At 35.7% G+C, this 20,211-nt stretch overlaps 3 protein-coding genes across 7 annotated transcripts in view; 2 read left to right on the top strand and 1 right to left on the bottom strand.

Annotated features, from left to right (window-relative positions):
- The first annotated feature begins 3,490 nt into the window (after positions 1-3,490).
- On the top strand, positions 3,491-9,717 carry otos2 (otospiralin 2). 4 transcript variants are annotated; one of them, XM_059029989.1, is made up of 5 exons: positions 3,491-3,619; positions 3,718-3,855; positions 6,826-6,852; positions 7,446-7,498; positions 9,275-9,717. In XM_059029989.1, exons 2-5 carry the CDS (start codon positions 3,792-3,794, stop codon positions 9,461-9,463), a joined length of 333 nt encoding a protein of 110 aa, XP_058885972.1. In that variant the 5' UTR covers positions 3,491-3,619; positions 3,718-3,791; the 3' UTR covers positions 9,464-9,717. The 4 variants fall into 4 exon arrangements, with proteins under 4 accessions (XP_058885972.1, XP_033864349.2, XP_058885973.1 ...); XM_059029990.1 differs by lacking the exon at positions 3,491-3,619 and adding an exon at positions 4,126-4,172 and having other exon boundaries at positions 3,626-3,855; XM_034008458.2 differs by lacking the exon at positions 7,446-7,498 and having other exon boundaries at positions 3,493-3,619.
- A 1,397-nt stretch (positions 9,718-11,114) lies between these two features.
- Positions 11,115-16,617, top strand: ecrg4a (ECRG4 augurin precursor a). Of its 2 annotated transcripts, XM_034009773.3 has the most exons (5): positions 11,115-11,291; positions 12,840-12,941; positions 14,664-14,711; positions 15,490-15,644; positions 16,336-16,617. In XM_034009773.3, the coding sequence occupies exons 2-5, from the start codon at positions 12,872-12,874 to the stop codon at positions 16,489-16,491; spliced, it is 429 nt and encodes a 142-aa protein (XP_033865664.1). In that variant the 5' UTR covers positions 11,115-11,291; positions 12,840-12,871; the 3' UTR covers positions 16,492-16,617. The 2 variants fall into 2 exon arrangements, with proteins under 2 accessions (XP_033865664.1, XP_033865663.1); XM_034009772.3 differs by lacking the exon at positions 11,115-11,291 and having other exon boundaries at positions 12,754-12,941.
- A 152-nt stretch (positions 16,618-16,769) lies between these two features.
- Positions 16,770-20,211, bottom strand: part of LOC117406057 (UDP-glucuronic acid decarboxylase 1) — a 40,930-nt gene continuing 37,488 nt past the window's right edge. The window contains exons 13-15 of the mRNA XM_034009770.3: positions 19,127-19,184; positions 18,148-18,251; positions 16,770-17,840 (exon numbers count right to left, since the gene is read on the bottom strand). Of these exons, the coding sequence (XP_033865661.1) occupies positions 17,709-17,840; positions 18,148-18,251; positions 19,127-19,184 (294 nt within the window). The 3' untranslated portion in view covers positions 16,770-17,708. The remainder of the gene's footprint in view (positions 17,841-18,147; positions 18,252-19,126; positions 19,185-20,211) is intronic.

Here is a 20,211-nt window from a genome sequence, read left to right as displayed (position 1 = left end):
CCAATGAGAAGTGCTTTACAGAGAGTGTGAGCACTAACCAATGAGAAGTGTTTTACATTTTTGATTGTTACTTTTTTGCATTTATTTTTGGTAATACCCAGAAGCAATATAAATACTAATAGGTGTTAAGTATAATAATAATAATATTAATAATAATAGACTAAAAACCAATAAGTAACATTCTGACTGATGAATACGTGCTGTGCATTGATGGTTGGGCTTGCTTATTTTGCTACACTCTGACCTTGCCTACTAAATTAATAAGTGATATCCCTGAATATACAGTATAATTGTCTGTAGTGGTAACCCTTAATTATTATAAATTTTCTAGAAATCTAAAACTATTAGATTACTAAATATATATTGGTATCTGTGAATAGCTAATAATCCCATATTTAAACACACACCAAAGAAAAAGACTGGACAAAGTCAACCATTCTTTGTTTCGCTTACATGTAGAATTGCAGCTTAAGGTTGCACAGAAAAACAGATTGTCCTTCCTCATCAGCCAAAGGGTGTCTCAAGATTACAGCTGGAAAATATTGGTGAAGCACGAATGGAAATAAACAGCAATGCTTTGGCTTGCAGTCACAAAGAGACTGCTGTTTTTCCTCCATTACTTTAATTGCTCAACTACTGACTTTATTACTGTAACGCTACACCGCTGTTCAATGACTGCTTAACCTTCTATAAACAACAAAAAATAAAGACAAAGATGATATATTATAAATGGTCAGTGTTAGCTGATATTTAAAAAAATAAATAAATAAAATAAAAAAAATTAATCCGTTTCAGTTACTTAAACAAAATTGTAACTAGTTTACAGTAACTTATTACTTTGGAATAAAAAATAGTTACAGTTACAAATAGTTACTTCTCAGGCACAGTTGAAATTTGAACAGAGAGATTTTTTTTTTGGTTTGGTCAGGCTACTGCTTGATATTCTTTTAAGATTCATCTATCCAACCCACTCCTTCCCACCTCTGATGGCATTTTGTATCAAAATGATATGAAAGCGTGTTCGTGTGACATGCAGGACTTGACTTGCACTGTTGAAGTGCTTTCAGATTTCAATGCTATGCATTACAACTTAGCCCTTTTTTAAATGTGTCTAAAAGTACTTCGTTTTTCACATAAAATGTAATCTGTTACCTACTTGAAAAAAGGAACTATTGCAGTTACAAATTACTGAAACATGTATTCAGATTACAGTAATGCGTTACTTCCCAACACTGTAAATGGAGTGTACACTAATGAAACGGTTTCTAATAAATAGGGCACTATCTGTGCTTGTTGAAACTCCATGTGCAATGATCTTGTATATACTGCTTGCTCCTTACCTGTTTTCAGTGTTTTGGGTATGGTCTTTATTGATTAACACAATCCAGATGTCATAATTATTTGTGTCTGTGGTCTTCCTCTATCATAGAACAATTGGCTATCTTCTGAAACAATTGCCATTCCTATAAAGGAGAATGAAAAGGACAGGGGCCCATCCCATGCCAGACATTTAAATAAAGGTTACGTGAAATTGACATCTCTGTAAATAGGCTGAATCTGTTTCTTGATGAAGGAACTGTCCAAAACAGCTTTGGATTAGTGGAGCGGGACATGGGATGCGCCATTGTTCACTGCTGTTTTAATGTACACATTGGTCAAGAGAAAATATCCAATGTCTGTTTCTGTCTTTGGACTGATATTTTCCATCCAAAGAGTGCAAAGGACCATTTCCATCCATTCAGCCTAAGGATCCAATACTGGAATGAAAGGCCCTGCCTAAACAGGCTTGCGTGTATTATCACTTAATTATCCCCAAGACTGAAGCTAGCATAATTTATGAAAAATCATTCTGAAGTACTGAATGACCTTGAAATAGAAACTGAGGCTTGAATACCAGTGTGATTTCCAAGCACAATTTAGGACAGTTGTATGGTAATTTCTAATGCTTGGTGGCATGCTTTAATTATTAATGCTTTTATTGTTATTATTTCTAACACAAGCCTAGCTTAAGGGACAGATAATATGTTTTATTAACACAGGGTCCTCAAGCAAACCATCAGCCAGAGCAAATTATTTGATTTATTCAGTATTGACCTTAGTCCTCTGGCTCTAATACTTATGTCCACAGAGGGATTCAAACCAGCACCACTGCTGAGATTAATTTTCACCGGGAAGCCCTAGTGGATCGGTTACTGCAGCTTTTATCCTCTCCAGGAGCAAGGTCCTGTTAATGCCTGTGCAAATGGAAAATCTGAGAAGCACAAGGGTCCATACGATGGCTTCAACTGATGGCCAAAAATGAAAGTTTTACTATGGAAGTAATTTCATCTCAAGGGTATGTTTGCAGAAATGATCTGGTCTATTGCCACATGTGTATCTATTTACCATGTGTATCGAATCCTGTGCTGACTCTCTTGTGGAATTGTACTCATTTTTAGATCATTTTTCCTAGTGTGCATCAGCTTTTTTTTTTTTTTTTACTTAAGAGCCATCTTTAAACTTCTTAAGACATGACGTAGAAAACATGACACTGAACAATAAAGTTTAAGCCTTTAGAGTTTCTAAAGCAATTCCATCAATAACACTTGCCGTGCTCTTCCATTCATGTATCTAATATGTGCAGTTTTGAAAGAACCATGTGCTTTACAGGTATTTTAAGTTAAATAACTTTGGTAGTGCCTTCACCATCACACACTCTCTTTGAGGTTATAGATGGTCTTTAACTTCTTTACCATTGATACTGTATTATTATTATTATTATTTGTTTATTTAGCAGACGCCTTTATCCAAGGCGACTTACAGAGACTAGAGTGTGTGAACTATGCATCAGCTGCAGAGTCACTTACAATTACATCTCACCCGAAAGACGGAGCACAAGGAGGTTAAGTGACTTGCTCAGGGTCACACAATGAGTCAGTGGCTGAGGTGGGATTTGAACCGGGGACCTCCTGGTTATAAGCCCTTTTCTTTAACCACTGGACCACACAGCCTCCTATCTGTACCAACAGATAAAACGATTGACCTTGTAACAGTCTTCTTGCCCGCATGGCATTTACTTCTCATTGGAGCAGATCTTTAGCTCCTCCTTGACAGCGAATGGCTTGTCTACCAGAGAGCGCTTGCACTGGAAATAATGCAAGGAGTCAATAAGTCAAGTAGACAAAAGCTTTTGAGCTTTGATGAAAACCATATTAGGTGTATTTTAAGGAAGAGACATGGACTACTTTCATAGACCTAGGAAACCATTACATTTCTCACATTCAATGTCTAATCAAGTTCCATCCAATCATACTAGGTGAATTAAAGTCTAGCCTTGTCATAAAAAAGGTACAGTCTTTCCAAGCCAGTCTGTGGTCCATACAAGCTCTGGTTCTGTACAGTACAGCGCTGGTCTTTTCCATTTTCCACCAAGCCCATGATCTGAATACATCAAATTTACCGTTTGGATTTTTTTTTTTGCCACATCGGTGCTAGATCTCGAGATGCAATAGGAAAGTAAGCAGCAAGGTATGACATACAGAGTGATCTTGTGAAAAGCAAACACCCTCGGTCTTGATGCTAACGCTCAGGCCTTTTAACTAGAGTTCCATATCCCATTCAAGGAAGGACACTGAATCAGGTACAGTAGGACAGTTGTTTTTAAATTAATATATTTTCATAAAACATTCTGTACTAAAAACTGACTTGGCTTTTATTTTTTTAAATATATATATATAGTCTAAGCAGCCAGGCTCTGTGAAGAAACAGAAGATCCATTTCAGCCAGGATTATACCAGAGGCTTTGGGAAGCTATGAATCGTCTTTGTGCTTTTCTCCTGGTCTCCTGTTTCATCCTTGGCCTTTTATCTTTAATAGGTATGTGAACTATTTACTTACGGGCTCATTAGGACTGAAGCAGATATAATCCTGGCTGGGGAAAAAGACATCAGAGAAATTAGATAAAAAATTGCTCAATTTCTGTCAGCTCTACCTGTGTCTCCCAGGAACGGTTCATACAATTTTACAGCAGCATATTCTTAAATGAGTTTGTCATTACATTCAAATAGATAAGGGAAATGCAGCTATTAATCAGCTACGATGATTGTATAGGTCTTTGAAGAAGATTTAACACTCTTTTTTCCTCAGCTACTCAGTCACTTTGAAAAGCAGGCATATGGAGCCCACAGCCAGCAGTAAGTAAAGGAGAATCCGAGCTTTCAGTTTTATTATGTTGGTTTTTTTATTGCAGGATTTACATCCAGGTTCTTAAAAAGGTTGGAAATATCTATCAAACTGCTGACTGTTTGTTTTATTAAAGAAATAGGGCCACATTAAAACCAAGAGAACAGAAAAGAGAAAACATACGCAACACAGAAAAGTTCATATTACAAATCTAGGAAGAAAGAATGATGCCAAGAGCATATCAAAGTCCTTGAGAGTTGTTTATTTTTTACAGTACTCTCGTTCGTTCATTCATTCGTGTTGACAGAAAATTGTTCTATGCTTCACTGTCTAAAGACCCTCCAGTAATTCACATGCATAGAAAATGTCACTTTTTATAAGAGATAGTGAAGTAGGAAGAACTGTACTTTTGTCATATTTATGGTGGAATAACTCACCTGAAGTAACATTAGCTACAGTAGATATCAGGTTCTATGAAACCATGTATTTTGTTACACTAAATTACTTAGATGAAGTATGTATGACATGTTATCAAATTATACGAGCTAAGGGTAGATTTACCTGGAACATCCTAGTTCAAACCTAATCTTAACCAATACAATAAAAAAAAATCAAATGGTTTATCAAGGTTCCTAGTGTGTGAATTGTTTTTTAGAGGATATTCGTTTGAAAGGTGCATTAACAAGAATTACTAATTTAGCTAAAATGTTATCTTTATTTGTACTTATTTAACTGTCAGGGAAACACATGCTTGTACCAGACCATTGTCAAGTATGTGTGTTACTGCTCATTTTCATCCTTTGAGCGCAAAATAGATTTTGAATGACCTTTTTTATTTTATTTTTTTTTTGTTATTTCTGGTAACCTGATGTTACACACAAATGTACATGTCGGTGTTTGTATGAAATAGCCTTTTAATTTCCTGTCCACTCTAATTTTGTTATTTACACTAATCATAAGCAGCATGCAAATCTACTTGTGATACAAAATAAACACCTACTGATTTAGCCTGTTTCTGATACTATGTAGAGCTTAGTATATTTTGCTGATCATGGGCTCATCCAGTTGATATTTCCTGCAATAACCAACCAGTCAGACTGAAAGGAATTCCACAAGAAGCAGCACAGAACTTTAGAACTCAGGCAGGAAAATAATTGGGTGGCAGAGATTATGAAACATACAGCATGGGGTAGTGTGTGATAAATGAGAATGTAATACCCACCCTCGGGATGGGATGCTCGGGTGGGCATTAAATACTTATATCACACACTACCCATGCATTATTCTTTATATCTCTGCTGCAGCAATAGAATGTCCATATACACTGTGTGCTCAGAGAGACTGTTTATAAGAAGAGACAGCTCATTTATCAACAACATGCTTTACTATTTATAATTAAAAAAAAACATGCCTCTATAACAGAACTTAAACCTATGGTTCATCATAAAGCTTTTTATTTTTTGATGACATCATCATAGGATGTACACTGTTGTGCAGAAAATCTGTATATGTACATCTGTTAGGTAATACTTCTACTACTTATAATAATCCCCTTAATTAAAGTATTACGCATTACCCATTCCTATGCCTCACTTTGAAATATCATACTTTTGTATACTTTGTTAGACATTTGGATTATAGATTCAGCACTGTGTAATAAACTATTGAGAAAGCCACCTGGGCTTCCACAGGGAAGCAGTTTAATCGCTTCCTTCAATCCTGGGCTGCTGTTTTCAGCTGCATCGTGACACTTGGGGATACTACTAGTTGACCTGTCTTGTAAATCTCTTGCCTTCATCTCAGCTCAGGATTCCCTTTCTTGTCATTCCCCAGTCAGTGCTAGCTGTAGCAGACCCTCTCAACTAAGATGGTGTAAATCCTGTCCTGCTGGATTACACTACAATCCTTTGGCTGTGGGTCGCATGTTCAGTGGCATTGGAAACCAATGCTTGCTGCTTACCACCTGCAGCTTGGCAATCAAACACGTTCTGTTTACACTGCAGAGGTGCACAAAGCATTGCAATTCTGTACCATCAGAAAAAAGCCTATATACAACCAAACCCTGGTGTAGGTTGTAGGTTACTGTGGGGGGCAGAAACAGAAATGTCATGCTATGGTATTAATTCTAGAGTAAAAACCTACCAATATGACAACCTCAACATTTCACATTCACTCAGAAGAATTTTGTGAAAAGCTTTGTCTTATCACAGTACATCAGTGTGATTAAAAAGTTGCTAGTGCAGTTAAGGAAACCTGTAGTATCAATAGCATTCTTGGCAAAACAGAGAACCGTGTAATTGGGACCCTTGGGGTCCAAATAACTGGAGATATCATCAACACATCTTAGTTCCTTAAGCATCTAATTGTTAGATAAACTGCACACTCTTTTTCTGTACTACTCTACATTAAAATAAAAGGCAAAACTGAATAACACACCCACATTGTGTAGGATGCATCAAACTGCTGAATGGTATAGTGTAAAATGTTGCTTTTAAAAGTATGCTTTATATACAGTGTGGGTGGATCAATGGCATTCCATTTTGGAAGAAAGAATTAAAAGAGAGATTGGGGGTAGCCATTAAATTAATATGACAGTTAGCATGATTTTCGATTCTTATCATTTTCTTTTTTTCTTTTTACTATTTCCTTTCTTTTAAATTTTAGGAGCAGACACCAATGAAGATGACAAAGGTGAGAATTATATTGGTTAAAAACATTTATAATTTGGGAGGTATGGTAAATGGCATGTATTTAAATATCTAATTAACTCGCATGCATTGTTAGATTATTATTTATCTTTTATTCGGCATACTGCTGGCTTGAAAAATGAAATTTGTATAACACAACTTTGTTGTTAGTTAATTATTAACAAAATGTTCTTTCATGTTTGTCAAAGGCATTTTCCTGTAGCTTTGTACTTGGCAAGGCAACTTTATCTGAACAGTGGGAAAATGGCATGACTTTGAGCTGAGGATGAAAGCTGTCCTCAGTGGTTAGAACAAGGTCATTTCACACTCTTAATGCTCCTGAAAAGAGCTGCACAGCAGCAGCAACAGATCATTTTCTATGAAGAGCATATTGTCAACAAAAAATACAGAAATGTTATTTTTTTAAGTCAGCTGTGGGCCACCAAAAGTCCTGTTGACATTCACAAACTGCCACCAGATCATGCTATTCACTTTACATCTTTTATTATTATTATTATTTAGTCATTTAGAAGAATCATTTATCCAAAATGACTTGGAGACTTGGGGGTGAACTGTGCATTACAACTTCTTCTGCAGAGTCGGTCCTCGGTTTTACGTCTCATCCGAAGGACAGACTACAGGGTTACCCAGTGAGTCAGTGACTGAGCTGGGATTGAACCTGGAACCTCCTAGTAACAAGCCCCTTTCTTTAACCACTGGACCACCAAGCCTTGAACAGAGGCCTGGAACAGAGTGGCATAAGGTCTTGTCACATATAACTGAAACAACAAGCTCTGACATCTGAAGTGCACATCCAAAGTGAACTGACACATGGCAAGCTGACAGATATTTATTTATTTATTTATTTTAACTGATCTCTACTTTCTGCCAATTCCTTTTGGTTTGGGCATGTCAGTACTGTGAAAAAAATACAGAATCTTAGCTGAAGCGTGTCACTTTGTGCATGACGGTGGTCAGTGGGTGCACTCATGGATTTCATTTCTGGTATCTTGTGAACTGAGTGACTCATGACTTTTCAGACCAACCCCAGGGGGAATATAACCAAAGCTCACTCTTCCAAAGAGCTGAGCAGCACCTGACTGCTTGTTATTATCTTTTATAAAATGCCCTGTTTCTGCTCAACTACTGTTGTTTTATAAATTATAGGTGGGAAAGGTAAATTAGGTACGGTAGATCTGGTAAAATGGTATGACTTTGTTTCCATAGGGTTGTAAGTCTTTGGTGGTTTTCTTTTCTTTAACAATCTCTCTTTTTCAGGCCAGAAAACATAAATAGATGCATGCTGTTTAAAGACTGGTGTAGGTCTTTAGGTTTGAAGTTGTTGTCACACCTATGCTAAGAAAATCTGGCAAAAAAGCTTTTTTTTCTGTTTCTCCAATGTATTACATATCATATTGGTAACAGCAAATTAAATATATATATATATATATATATATATATATATATATATATATATATATACACTGTTCTTAGAGTGGAAGTGCAATTGATTTCTGCTACATTGGAGCTGTATGTTTGAGAGCAGGCAATGCAATACAGTTGGTGAAATTCTTGCATTCCATGTTTAAAAACGTCCTTATTCTCTTGTTTGGTAGGTGATGAAAAACTCTTCTTTCTTTATTTAGTGCATCTTTGTGTCGTGTTGGTCTTTTACCTCAAGGTTCAAACTTTTGTAATTTTGCATGGAGTAAAATGAATAGATAGATACTGTGGACCCAATTCAGCTTGAGTGGTGTGGTATAACCCTGTAGAATAACCTCAGTGCTGGTTCTTTGAATGCATTTCAAGTCTTGTGTGCTTTGGTACTGTTTGTTGGTACTGCTTGTTCCATTCTTCATGGTATAGTTTTCTGGTGTTCAGTTTTCCTTGGCTGGCTTGTTTCAGATTGTACTGCACACCATAGCTTCTATCAATGAATTCTTTTTTGTAGCCCACTCACTGAAATTCCTTTTCAGGGTCCTGTAGATGCTGGTTTGGATCAGCCTCTTACAAGAAGAACTGTAGCAATTACCATTCACTTGACAATATTGTGTAATGTTTAAAAGTTTAGGAATTGGTGATGGGGTGGGGGCCCTTTTAAAAATAAACCATGCTAAATCAGTATCTTTGCTGTTTTCCCATGCTTTTCCCTTGGTCATACTACGCATTTACAGTAGTTTACCATGTATTTTAATATGCTTCACCATACCTCTCTGGGCTTTAACTATACTTTATTACACTTTGCTATGCTTTTACTATAATAAAGTTATTAGGGGAAGCAGTAAAAAAACTGGAAAAGTAGAGTTGAAAACAGTCCAGGGCTATAGAGGCTATAGAGGTTGAATATGATAAAAAAAAAAAAAAAGTGATGCTGTATTAAATGATGCATAAAACTACTGCTGTACAAATTGCCTCCCCTGTCCTAGGAGATAGCCGGGAGAAGCGCAGCATGCCGAACTGGAGTGGCTCTGCCTCGGATTTCTTTGCCTGGGTGGAGCAGCTTCGCTCCCATGCAGGATATGCGAAGATGGATGAACTGGCCAGAACCTTCTGGGCTCATTTCCCTTCTGCCTCCAGACTGGGCTATGAGGTCCCAGAGCCTGAGGAGTGAATAGAGAGACAGCAACAGAGAGATGTGAAAACATATGGTCACCAGCTGCACAAGTCAACATCTGCCTGCAGCTCCCTACTGTATATGGACTCTTTATATAAGATGAAAGATTGCTACAAGTTTCACGTCCTATTGTATGTATTCAAATTGCAGGAATGAAATGTACATTACTGCTGTGTTAAAAGTGCGTTAATGAAAGTTTAGTTTAGACCACTCACAGAGCTTGCCAATATACAATAAACTTTACAACAGAACAAAGGTTGCTTAGTTGTCTGATTATCGGTTTTTTCTTCAAATCAACAAGTCATTTAAGAAAAAAACAACAACTTTACTGTTTTTTTATTGTATGTGCTAATCAACAAGGGAAGTATTACTAAAGCATACCCAGAGCGTCTGACAAATACAGTACTGATGCATAATAGTGCTGGGGGGAAAGTTGCACACCACAGGGCAAAATCATTGTGTTTTTGTTTATTTTCATTTCTCACTGACACATTCACTGTGAAGGAGCGTGTAGGTAAGATCTTCTTCTAAACCACTTTCTGAATGAGAACACTTAAGGTCTGTTGTGTACATCAACCACCCAATTACTCTTAAAGACCTGAAGGCAAACACAAGGGCTGAAGGGGCAAAACTCACACCAGACACCCTGCCAACTGTCCTCAACTATTGCCCTGAGTAAGGAGCTGCCATCATCTAGAATAAAATTATAAGAAAGGTATTGTAATGCAGTTGGGAAGTAAACCTACACAATGAATGTTGTTGCTCTAAAACATAATTACAGTAATTACAGGACGGCTTTATGCTTGTTGGACTTGTACAGTCAATATTCTAATGTAAGTAAGTACTGCCATTAGGAGGAAATTGAAAGCACAGCTAATACATCCAGAAAAAATATCTGTTATTGATTATAGATGTGCGTCAGAATCTGCTTTATATGCTATATGCACAAGAGAAATAAGGGGTCAGTTGTTGAAACAGGTCATTTAAGAGAATGCTTGGTTGTAGTTCAATAAAAAAGAAAGCCTTATCTGGCTCTACCACTTAAAATAATAATACAAAATTAATACATGAAAAGCTAAAGTAGTAAAAGTGTAATCTATCATAAACTCCAGTACCAATCAGAATATTGCAACTGCCTAACTAGTTTTGCTGCTATTTCAAACACCCAACAATAACTATTGTATTAAATTGGCAAGATTGTACTTTTGTCTCAATGATCACACCAATGTGCATACCTAGTTACAAAATCATATTTTTCCATATTATTATAAGAACATATGTTGGAACAAGAACAACTGGGACTGTAGGTGCACAGCATTTAAAGTTGGATCTTACTCCTGTACATTTGCATGGTATGTGTGTTAAATTAGAAGTGCTTATTAGGGTAGCAGTCATGAATATAATGTATGGTAATATGTATATACAAGTGATTGCTGTAAATCAATGTTGCCTTGGATAAGGTCACTCAAAAACCTTGATTATTAAACCTTCAAATCAAGCACACAGAATTGAATTTCTATTCGGCAGAGTGGACATTAAACCAAACAGTTTGCAAGATCACAAATGCAGCTGTTTCTCTCTTCCTGTGACAGTTTCCATACCACAGACTGGGATTCCTTCCATTTTCATAAAGGTTCCTTTTCAATGATTTCATATCCAGTTGTGCTGGCTCAGCAGTTGGATGCAGGCAACTTGCATTTAGGTCATTTCTAAATCTTTTTTCATTAAAGAGAGCTGGAACTCCAATAAGTGGAAGCGTGTCCTGCAGAGAGACCAACACTTCTTCAGTCAGACCACTTGAAAGGGAACGAGGAAATCTGCAAATCAAGGTAAAGTCAGTGTATTTGTTCATTTCAGGAATGAGAGGGGAAAATAAGTATTTTTCTAGGTTTAAAACATGCATTCAAAAGAAATACATTCCTCATGCAAAGAGTGACGGGTTTTCACAGTTTGCACACTCCGGTTATATCCTGAGAGAACAGACATGGCTCTTCTCTTAGAGGAATGTCACACTGATGTGCAGAAGGCTGGGGTGCTCCTGTCCAGACAATAACCCAAGGAAGTCTTAATAGCAACAGTAAGAAATTGGCTTTTTAATTCAGAAATTATAATAGCTTTTTGTGAAACTTTTGTTTGCCCCAGTCTAACTCAAAATAAGCCAATTTCTTTGTGTATAGAAACCTGCACCAAGAAGATACTTTGAAGTTGGGTAATCAGCTACATTGATTTAAAGCCCTGCATCATCAATGCAAAAGTGTCTGTATATTTTTATATTAGTTAATTAAATTTGTCTGATTTTAAAAAAGGAGTTTCTTACCTGGTTGCTTGTCTTGTTAAGAGATTCCTTATCGGCTGCAAAAACATATAAAAATGGAATACGACATGCTTTTGCTAAATAATATGGGACTGCATAATCATGTTATTAATGTATGTATTTGTTTGATTTTTTTTAAACAGAAGTCTTTTGTAATTAGGATGCTCTAACAGATGATTTAAAATACCTTTCAGAACATGCTTAATATTCCTGGAACCTTATTGAAACAAATACAAAATATCAGAAACCAATTCTAAACTGGATGGGGATCCCCATACACCTGCAAAGGTTGTGCCACTGCAAATTGGGATGCAGAGAAAACACCCTGGAGGTGTGAAAAACAAAAGCTGCACAAACAAGACATGAAAGGAAAATACCCCAACTTCTCAATTGTTTCCAGTTTTATGACATTTTGAGTGCATATTTCACAATATACTGAAATATATCTGAAGATGTTCATATCCACAAATAATAAGTGCTTGATTTCAAAAGAGAAAATAAACATGTTGATATGATACTTTTTCTGAGTATATATATATATATATATATATATATATATATATATATATATATATATATATATATATATATATAGAGCAGGTTTCTGTATTTCATATTGGTTTCCCTTTTACTGCTCACATTTCTGAAATACATCTCATTTAAAATGTGTAACTTCTATTTTTAGGATAAACATTTGATTCATGTATCAGATTAAAATGAAAAGAAGATAATTTCTCTGAGAAGTGAAAGAGCAGTACATTTTCTCTATGGGGACCTCCTGTGCATAAAAAGTCATATTCCTAACTTGTTTTAACTTCTGTGTTTTACTTTATCGGCCAGCAAACAGCTCTTTCCTGTGTGCTGCACAGTTCATGCCAATCCAAATTAAATGAGCAATGTGCCCGTCTTCATTAATGTAAAAACACAAGCCTGCATATTGTGCTGAATGAAAGAGCATTTCTGTGGGGCGGTTGCTGGTTTCCAGCATTCCAGCAGCACCAGGTTTCCTGCAGCACTGTTTGCTTGCTCTTATTTAAAGCTTGTTTTGCCCTTTGGTTCTAAGGCTCCACAGAGGGGTCCTGTAGCAGCAGGAACATGGCTTTTCAACGTCTCAGGCTGCCGCTTGTGATTGTATCTGTGGTCCTGATCATCTACACATTCCCAGGTAATAATAGGCATGCTTTAGTTATCTGACCATTTTCTTGCATTGAAGTACAGTATATCTGTTGAAAATACAGGATCAGGGTCAACACGGTATTTTAAAATAACTACCAGTCCATCGATGTTTAATGTAAAGAACATTACTGTTAACTAGGGGTTAGACACTTAGATTAAAATGCTCGACAGGATCAACATGTTTCTCAGGTCGATGGCTTTAATGTACATGCCACAAAGCTGATTGACAATCCCTCTGCTATCTCTGCCAAGTCTCGTCTCAGCATTGCTAGCTTGAACAAAATCTTCTGACTGTTTACCACAAGGCTCTGAGATTTTAAGCAGACAGCAGCTGTAGAAACTTCAAGTGACTCTCCAGAATTAACAAACTGTCCAGTTACAGACGTGAAGCAAAGACTATTACCACTCAATAATAATTCCAGTAACTAATATCAGTTCACAATGAAAACCACTACAGTTAAATAATTGTGCATTTTGGAATCAATGTTATTGCAATATAATGAAAGGAAATACACAGCAGCAAAGAAAAAAGAAATTGGTATCAATCCTTCTGTTTTAGGCTTTAGAATAAATGTTTGTAGTCTTTGAAATTGTATTTTTTGCCTGCAAGGTTAAACTTACTTAATGAGGATCTAATCTCTAATGAGATGAGCAAGATGGGGTAAGAATTTATTTATTTATTTTTTTAAAATCATCAGATGATACATTTAAATAATTAAAAATAAGAACAAAGCAGGGCTTCAAAGTAAAGAATATTCAAGGATTTACTGACAACTGGCAGCTACAATTTATAAAAAAAAATTAAAATAAAAGTTTACTTAAAAAAAACAAAACATTATTGTACTGTGTTATACAAGGTAAATAAAAACCAAAACATATTTACAGTACAGATGAAAAATGTATGTTTGATTTTTTTTTTCTATTTTTATAATCTTTACCATCTACAGTACAAGTACCACTGAACTTGAAAGAAGGTAGTATTTGTAAATGTCACTGAGCTGTATTTCACAGGCAGTGTTAGTCCACAGTACTCTAATGATCACCTGCTGGTGCAAGGCAGTACAACAGGGAGTTCAAGGTGCTCCGCATTGTGGAGCACACAGTCTGATTCAGGTCAAATTCACTGAGGAAGTGAGAACACAGAACGATACAAAAAGACAACTTTAAACAAAAAAAAAAAACATGCAAAATGTACAGATGTTGACTGCATCAGACCAGATGGCTGTAAGATGTAGGGATATACTGCATCTTAAACTGCATTATTCCATGTCCTTTGTGGCTGGCTGGGATAACAAAATTGATTTCACAAAATGAATTTTCTTTAAATGGGGAACATTGTAATAAAACCTTACTTAAGTTTTATTACAAAAATCTTGTTGCATGTGAAACCCTTTTTTAAATAATAAATGCATTGCCATACTCAGCGACTCTGTACATCAGTTGAAATCAATGTCACAGTAGGTGCAATAGGGTGGATATGTTTCTCTGAGGCTCTGTACTTTTAGACCTAGTTCACAATGTAAATGCGACAGCTACAGTAAATTAAGCTAGTTTGCACATTTACTGTTTGGTCTTAAGCTAAACCCTGGATTTCCCCCCATAATGCAATGCGGGACACTTAGTAATCAGGATTGTTTCTTACTCTCTGAACTTCAATAGGCTTCTATAAAATGTAATCTTTGGAAACATTCCTGCTCTTGTTCTTCTGCAGGTGGCTCAAATGGAAACAAGCTGTGGAAAATGATTAACAAAAGAGAAGGTAAAAAAAGTATTATACAGTAGAAGTATAACTGCATTCCAGTCTCAATTTAGCTAACAAGACTTTCACTGTCCTGTGATCTTATTAGACTCCCCCTTAGCCCCCCCGAGAACAGGTGGTCCAACTGTTGAAAAGATCGACAGCCTCTACCCAACAGTAATACATTATATTTGTATAACAGTCATTTGTTGGACTTGACACTATAGATTAACTTAATCAGACTTTTGTTAAAAAGAAAAATGTATTCTTCGTCACAATACTCTGCCAACCTTTCTGCACCAATTGAGTGTAATATTAAGGATTCAATAGATTAACATCTTTCAAGACACCTTCCATTGTGTTCAGCTCTTAAACAGCTGCATATTTCGAGTTAGCTATAACATTTTATAAGTGACTTGAACTCTGCAACTGTTTAAGAGCTGACAACGATTAAAAAGGTCTAATTAAGCAAACTATCAGTTAAATTAAGGGTCTAGTTAAGTAACAGAGAGCTCTGTTGGAATGAAAACCAGCAGACACAGGGGGTCCCCAGGACCAGGGTTGGGAACCACGGGTTTAAATAAAGCCGGTACATTGATCATGAAACTCCTCTACACTGTTTTTGGCTTCTTTAACAACAGTCTAGAAAAGTGTAATCCAAAATAAACCATTCTTTAAATAACCCACTAATAAAAGCTTTGTGACTAGGACCCATCATTTCAATGTACATTTTTCAAAGCTCACTCTACAATCGTAATCATTGCAAACTCTACTAGTTTTGTCACAAAATGTCTTCCAGTGGCTGAAGCCAAACTTGCCGTTGCAGTGGAGCCAGACAAAGCTAAAGAGTTTCTTAACGCTCCGAAACGGTCCAAGAGGCAACTGTGGGATCGCACTCAGCCCGATGTTCAGCAATGGATTCAGCAGTTCATGTACATGGGGTTTGATGAACTGGTGAGTATCAGCATCAACTAATTAAGTTCAAGGACTGCAGGAGCACTTCTGCAACGTCATCGTGTGGACAAAAAAGTGTGCCAGCTGATGAACAAAGTAAAATGACAGCTAATGTATCACTTTAAAATGCAAATAATAAATATTCACATTTGTCTTTAATTTTTCTGGATACACTATACAGGGGATTTCTTTTTTTTTTTTTCAAACCTAAAATAACTAGCAAATATATCCACATCAATACACACTTAACAACTCCGATAATATTGGTATTTCCTTCATTTGAATATGTGATTTAATAACTAATATAAAAAAACAAGTTACTTATGAAAGCCAACTGCAATTGTATATTTATGAAACACACTGGAGTGAAGTCAAGCGTTGTCCTGGGCATGAGCAATCACCAAGGCAGCGCACTCATTGGCCACTCGAATCTGGTGAGGACTTTTGTACCGTGGCACTAAAATATTGTTTTGAAACACAATTACAATCATAAATCAAGCAAAGGCAGCAGCAGGGTTGAATTAAATTAATGGTATTTTGTAATGCATTTTACTTCCGTGAAATCAATCTCCTTCCCATTTTAAAGGAATTCTCACTGAATTGGAGAAAGGGGTGCAAGGGTTAAGCAACCAGTGAATGAATGACTAGGAGGGAAGCAAGTTCTGTTATTTCTTTTATCTTCTTTTTGCAGAGGTTTGAAACCGACTTATCCTACTGGATGGATCGAGGACGCAACCCCCACGACTACTATGGGCATCAGCATCATTATGATGAGAATGCGCCGATTGGACCTCGCGATCCCTATTCTTATAGGCATGGAGCAAGCGTTAACTATGATGACTATTAAAAAAAATTGAACTTCCACGTCAGGGAAAAGTTGTCTTTTATTTGTTTTATTTTTGCAATTCTGCAGACTGATGTGGGCAATGTAAAAGCATTTAATCAGTTCCACTGTTTCTTTATAGAGCTCTGAATATACAGTAACCAAGGAATTGGTTAGCAGTTTTTTTTTAGTGTTCATCCAGCATCAAAAGACAAAGATAGATAATATCCAACTAACCCCCAACCCCAATTAGATAGCATAAATGTACTCTTCAAAGCTCAGTACTGTAAGGAAAGACTTAGTCACTTGGAGCCCGATTTATTAAGATTTATGTCACATCGAATAAAACTGGCAATTATTTTTTTTTAAAGGAAATAGAATTGCCAATGTTACATGATAAATAACAAAACACTTTTGTGGCATTCAATTAACCACCTTAGTTGATGGCACTAGATCAGTTGCAAATGGATTTTTGTGTACAGACCTTGATACATCTGGCCCTTGGCATTTCAGAATGCACATTTCAAAATTTACTTTAACAATATTTTATTAAAATAGCATATTCAAATCACTGGTAGCCAGTAATACAGAAACGTTTGTACCCCCCCACCCCCACCCCCCCTTGAACTCACACAGTATAACAATAAGAATTCAGAACCATCTTACCTATTCATGGTTACAATGGAAACAATCAGTATATTTTACATTTCAAACATATCTATAAAAATGTGTGATTTAAAAGATATTCAAAGATGACAGATAAGCCAATGCTAACTATACAAACAACGGCAGTGTACCAAACATGACAACACTGTTTGCTCATTTAAAGCCTCATTATGCATAGGGAAGTCACATACTTACTTCACAGTATACATTTGAAATAAATAATTTTTCACGATTTTTTTTTCGCACGTCACCTGGAATTTAAGAAACGTTTTATTTATTTTACACAAAGTTTCACATCAAATGAAATGAATATAAAACTAATTTTTCTACTCTAATTTTAAATAAAAAGACAGATTAAAAAGTGCAAGGCAAGATTTGCAGTTTTTTTTTTTTGTTTTTTTTTTTAGGCACATCCATCTTTGTAAAGCAAGCTTGATTTGAGGAGTTTTGAAAAATTCCAGTTTGCTCTTCACCAAAAAAACACAAAGAAAAAAAGTTCTGTTTATCAGTTTTTACCATTCCTTGATAATTGTAAGCAGCAGGACAAATAGGTTCCCTTCTGAAAAATGTGCTCACTAGTTGTGTCTTGGCCTGCCTTTCTTTATTCTTGCTTGTTTGGGTTTGGGGATATATTGGTTGTTTGCCTGGTATTCCAGTTCTTTGCTGAAGTAGTGAATAGTTTTATTTATGCCTTCTTCCAACGGCACCTGTTTAGTAGACAAAATACATTGAATCAGTACCTGCATGAAATACATGGCAATGCCTACAGTATGCAAGGCCTTGATACTTCAGGATAATGAAACTTCTAGGGAACACAAGACACATTTTATGAACAGCAAGAGCAGGATGCGTTGAGGATTCTGCATGGACAGCGTCAATTAGCGACAAAAATGCGACCCAAAAAAAATCATTTGTATCTCATCAACATGCCTCTCCATTATACACAGCATAACGACCGTTTGTATCAGTACAGACATCATAAAACAGCTGCGTAGGCATTTGTACAGTACTTACCACAGGCTCCCATCCTAACATCATTTTGGCCTTTGTGATGTCAGGCTTTCTCCTTTGTGGATCGTCCTGTGCCTCTGGAAGAAATTGGATCCGACTTCTGCTGCCTGAAGAGGATGATAAAAAACAAATTACAAACTTAGCCTTTTCTACAATTGGGTTTAATATCTCACACAAAGACACGCTGTTCAGCTATGGCCAAAAGTGTTGTATCACCCTATGGAATTAACCCATTAACATATTGAATTACATAACACTTTGTAGTTTTCCATATATAACAAAAAATGTGACATTTCAAAATCCAACATGAAGTTCTGTACAATTATTAGAACCAAATCCATTGTATACTAGAACCAAAGTCATTGTATTTATCCTGCTCTTAATTGTATTATTACTTGTACTGTGATTCTTGAAATGTATTTTTGTTTACGACGGTAAGTCGCCCTGGACAAGGGCGTCTGCTAAGAAATAAATAAATAAATAAATAAATAATTATTAATAATAATAATAATAATAATAATAATAATAATAATAATAATAATAATAATAATAAATATTATGGCTTCCAATAGTCTTTTGCAGTATCATTTTGTAGTTTCTTTGATTACATAATGTTAAATAAAATATCAAAATTATGTTCAAATAGTGTTTTTTTTTTTAAATGATGTCTCAATCCTAAAACTGTCGATGATGCAAAACTTTTGGCCATAGCTGCAGTCTCTGAAACACTGCAGTAGTGGTAGAGGAGCATCTGGTGCATACTTCTTTTCTGACTGAACTTCTAAAGACATTGTAAACTGGTATGTCCCGGCACATATGCAGCATTGTAGAGCTTCTGGTAAAACACATTAAATAAATCATCTGTCTTGTGTACATAAATACATAAAGTTCTAGAAAAAAAGCTGCAAAGGAAATGCATTAACCCTCTTTATCACCTCGTCCTGTGTATGTAGTGTAGCCTTAAACTTGATTTTATACTTACCGACAAGGTCCTTGATTAATCTGGCAAATTCTAATATTGTATGCTCTTCTGGGTTCCCCTGTGGAAAAAAAAAATAAAAAAAATGTATACTGTTTTAGAAAATACTTAAGTCCTTCATTCTGAATGTGCTGCTTTTTCTACTTGGCAGCTATCATTTGTGGACAGTATTGTGCTGCCAATGAAGAGATCTACATGTTGGAAGTTCTTAAAACATAAATAAAATTAAAAAAAAAAAAAAATACCCTGGAGCTTTAAAATTTATTATATATATATATATATATATATATATATATATATATATATATATATATATAGCATGACATAATGAAAACAGACCGATTTTAAATATTTTGTTCTCATTTTATTAAATTCCAGGCAACTCAAAGTCTGCAATTTAATAACAGACTGAACTCAAGAGCACTAAATCTACAGCCACTTGACCTGATACTACTTACCCTTCACAGCAATGTTTTCTCATGCATGTTAAAGGTTATAAAGGTTATTTGTTGATGCTAGGGTCATTGAACAATCAATATCCAATTTCCTATGTTTAGTTAACACCTTTCAATATCAGTGATTTATTAATACTTTAAAAACATTTCCTGGCCCGTAATTCTCAGAAATGTTGGGAAACAAGGTCATGGAGCAAATAATATTCAGAGATGGTTATTCCCTTGACAATTTTAGACCGGTTTGGAATTTTGTAGCAATGTTGGTACATTTTTGGAAAAGGTTTTAACAAATTATTATTATTATTATTATTTATTTCTTAGCAGACGCCCTTATCCAAGGCGATTTACAATTGTTACAAGATATCACATTATACATTATTTCACATTATACAGATATCACATTATTTTTACATACAATTACCCATTTATACAGTTGGGTTTTTACTGGAGCAATCTAGGTAAAGTACCTTGCTCAAGGGTACAACAGCAGTGTCCCCTACCAGGGATTGAACCCATGACCCTCCGGTCAAGAGTCCAGAGCCCTAACCACTACTCCACACTGCTGCCCAACAAATGATATTCAATTTTGAAAAATAAATAATTTTTTATATATATGTGTGTAATATATATATA

Source organism: Acipenser ruthenus, chromosome 9, assembly GCF_902713425.1.
Source record: "Acipenser ruthenus chromosome 9, fAciRut3.2 maternal haplotype, whole genome shotgun sequence".
Taxonomy (NCBI): domain Eukaryota; kingdom Metazoa; phylum Chordata; class Actinopteri; order Acipenseriformes; family Acipenseridae; genus Acipenser; species Acipenser ruthenus.
The sequence above is the reverse complement of the archived record's forward strand: the minus strand, read 5'-3'. Positions and strand labels throughout refer to the sequence as shown.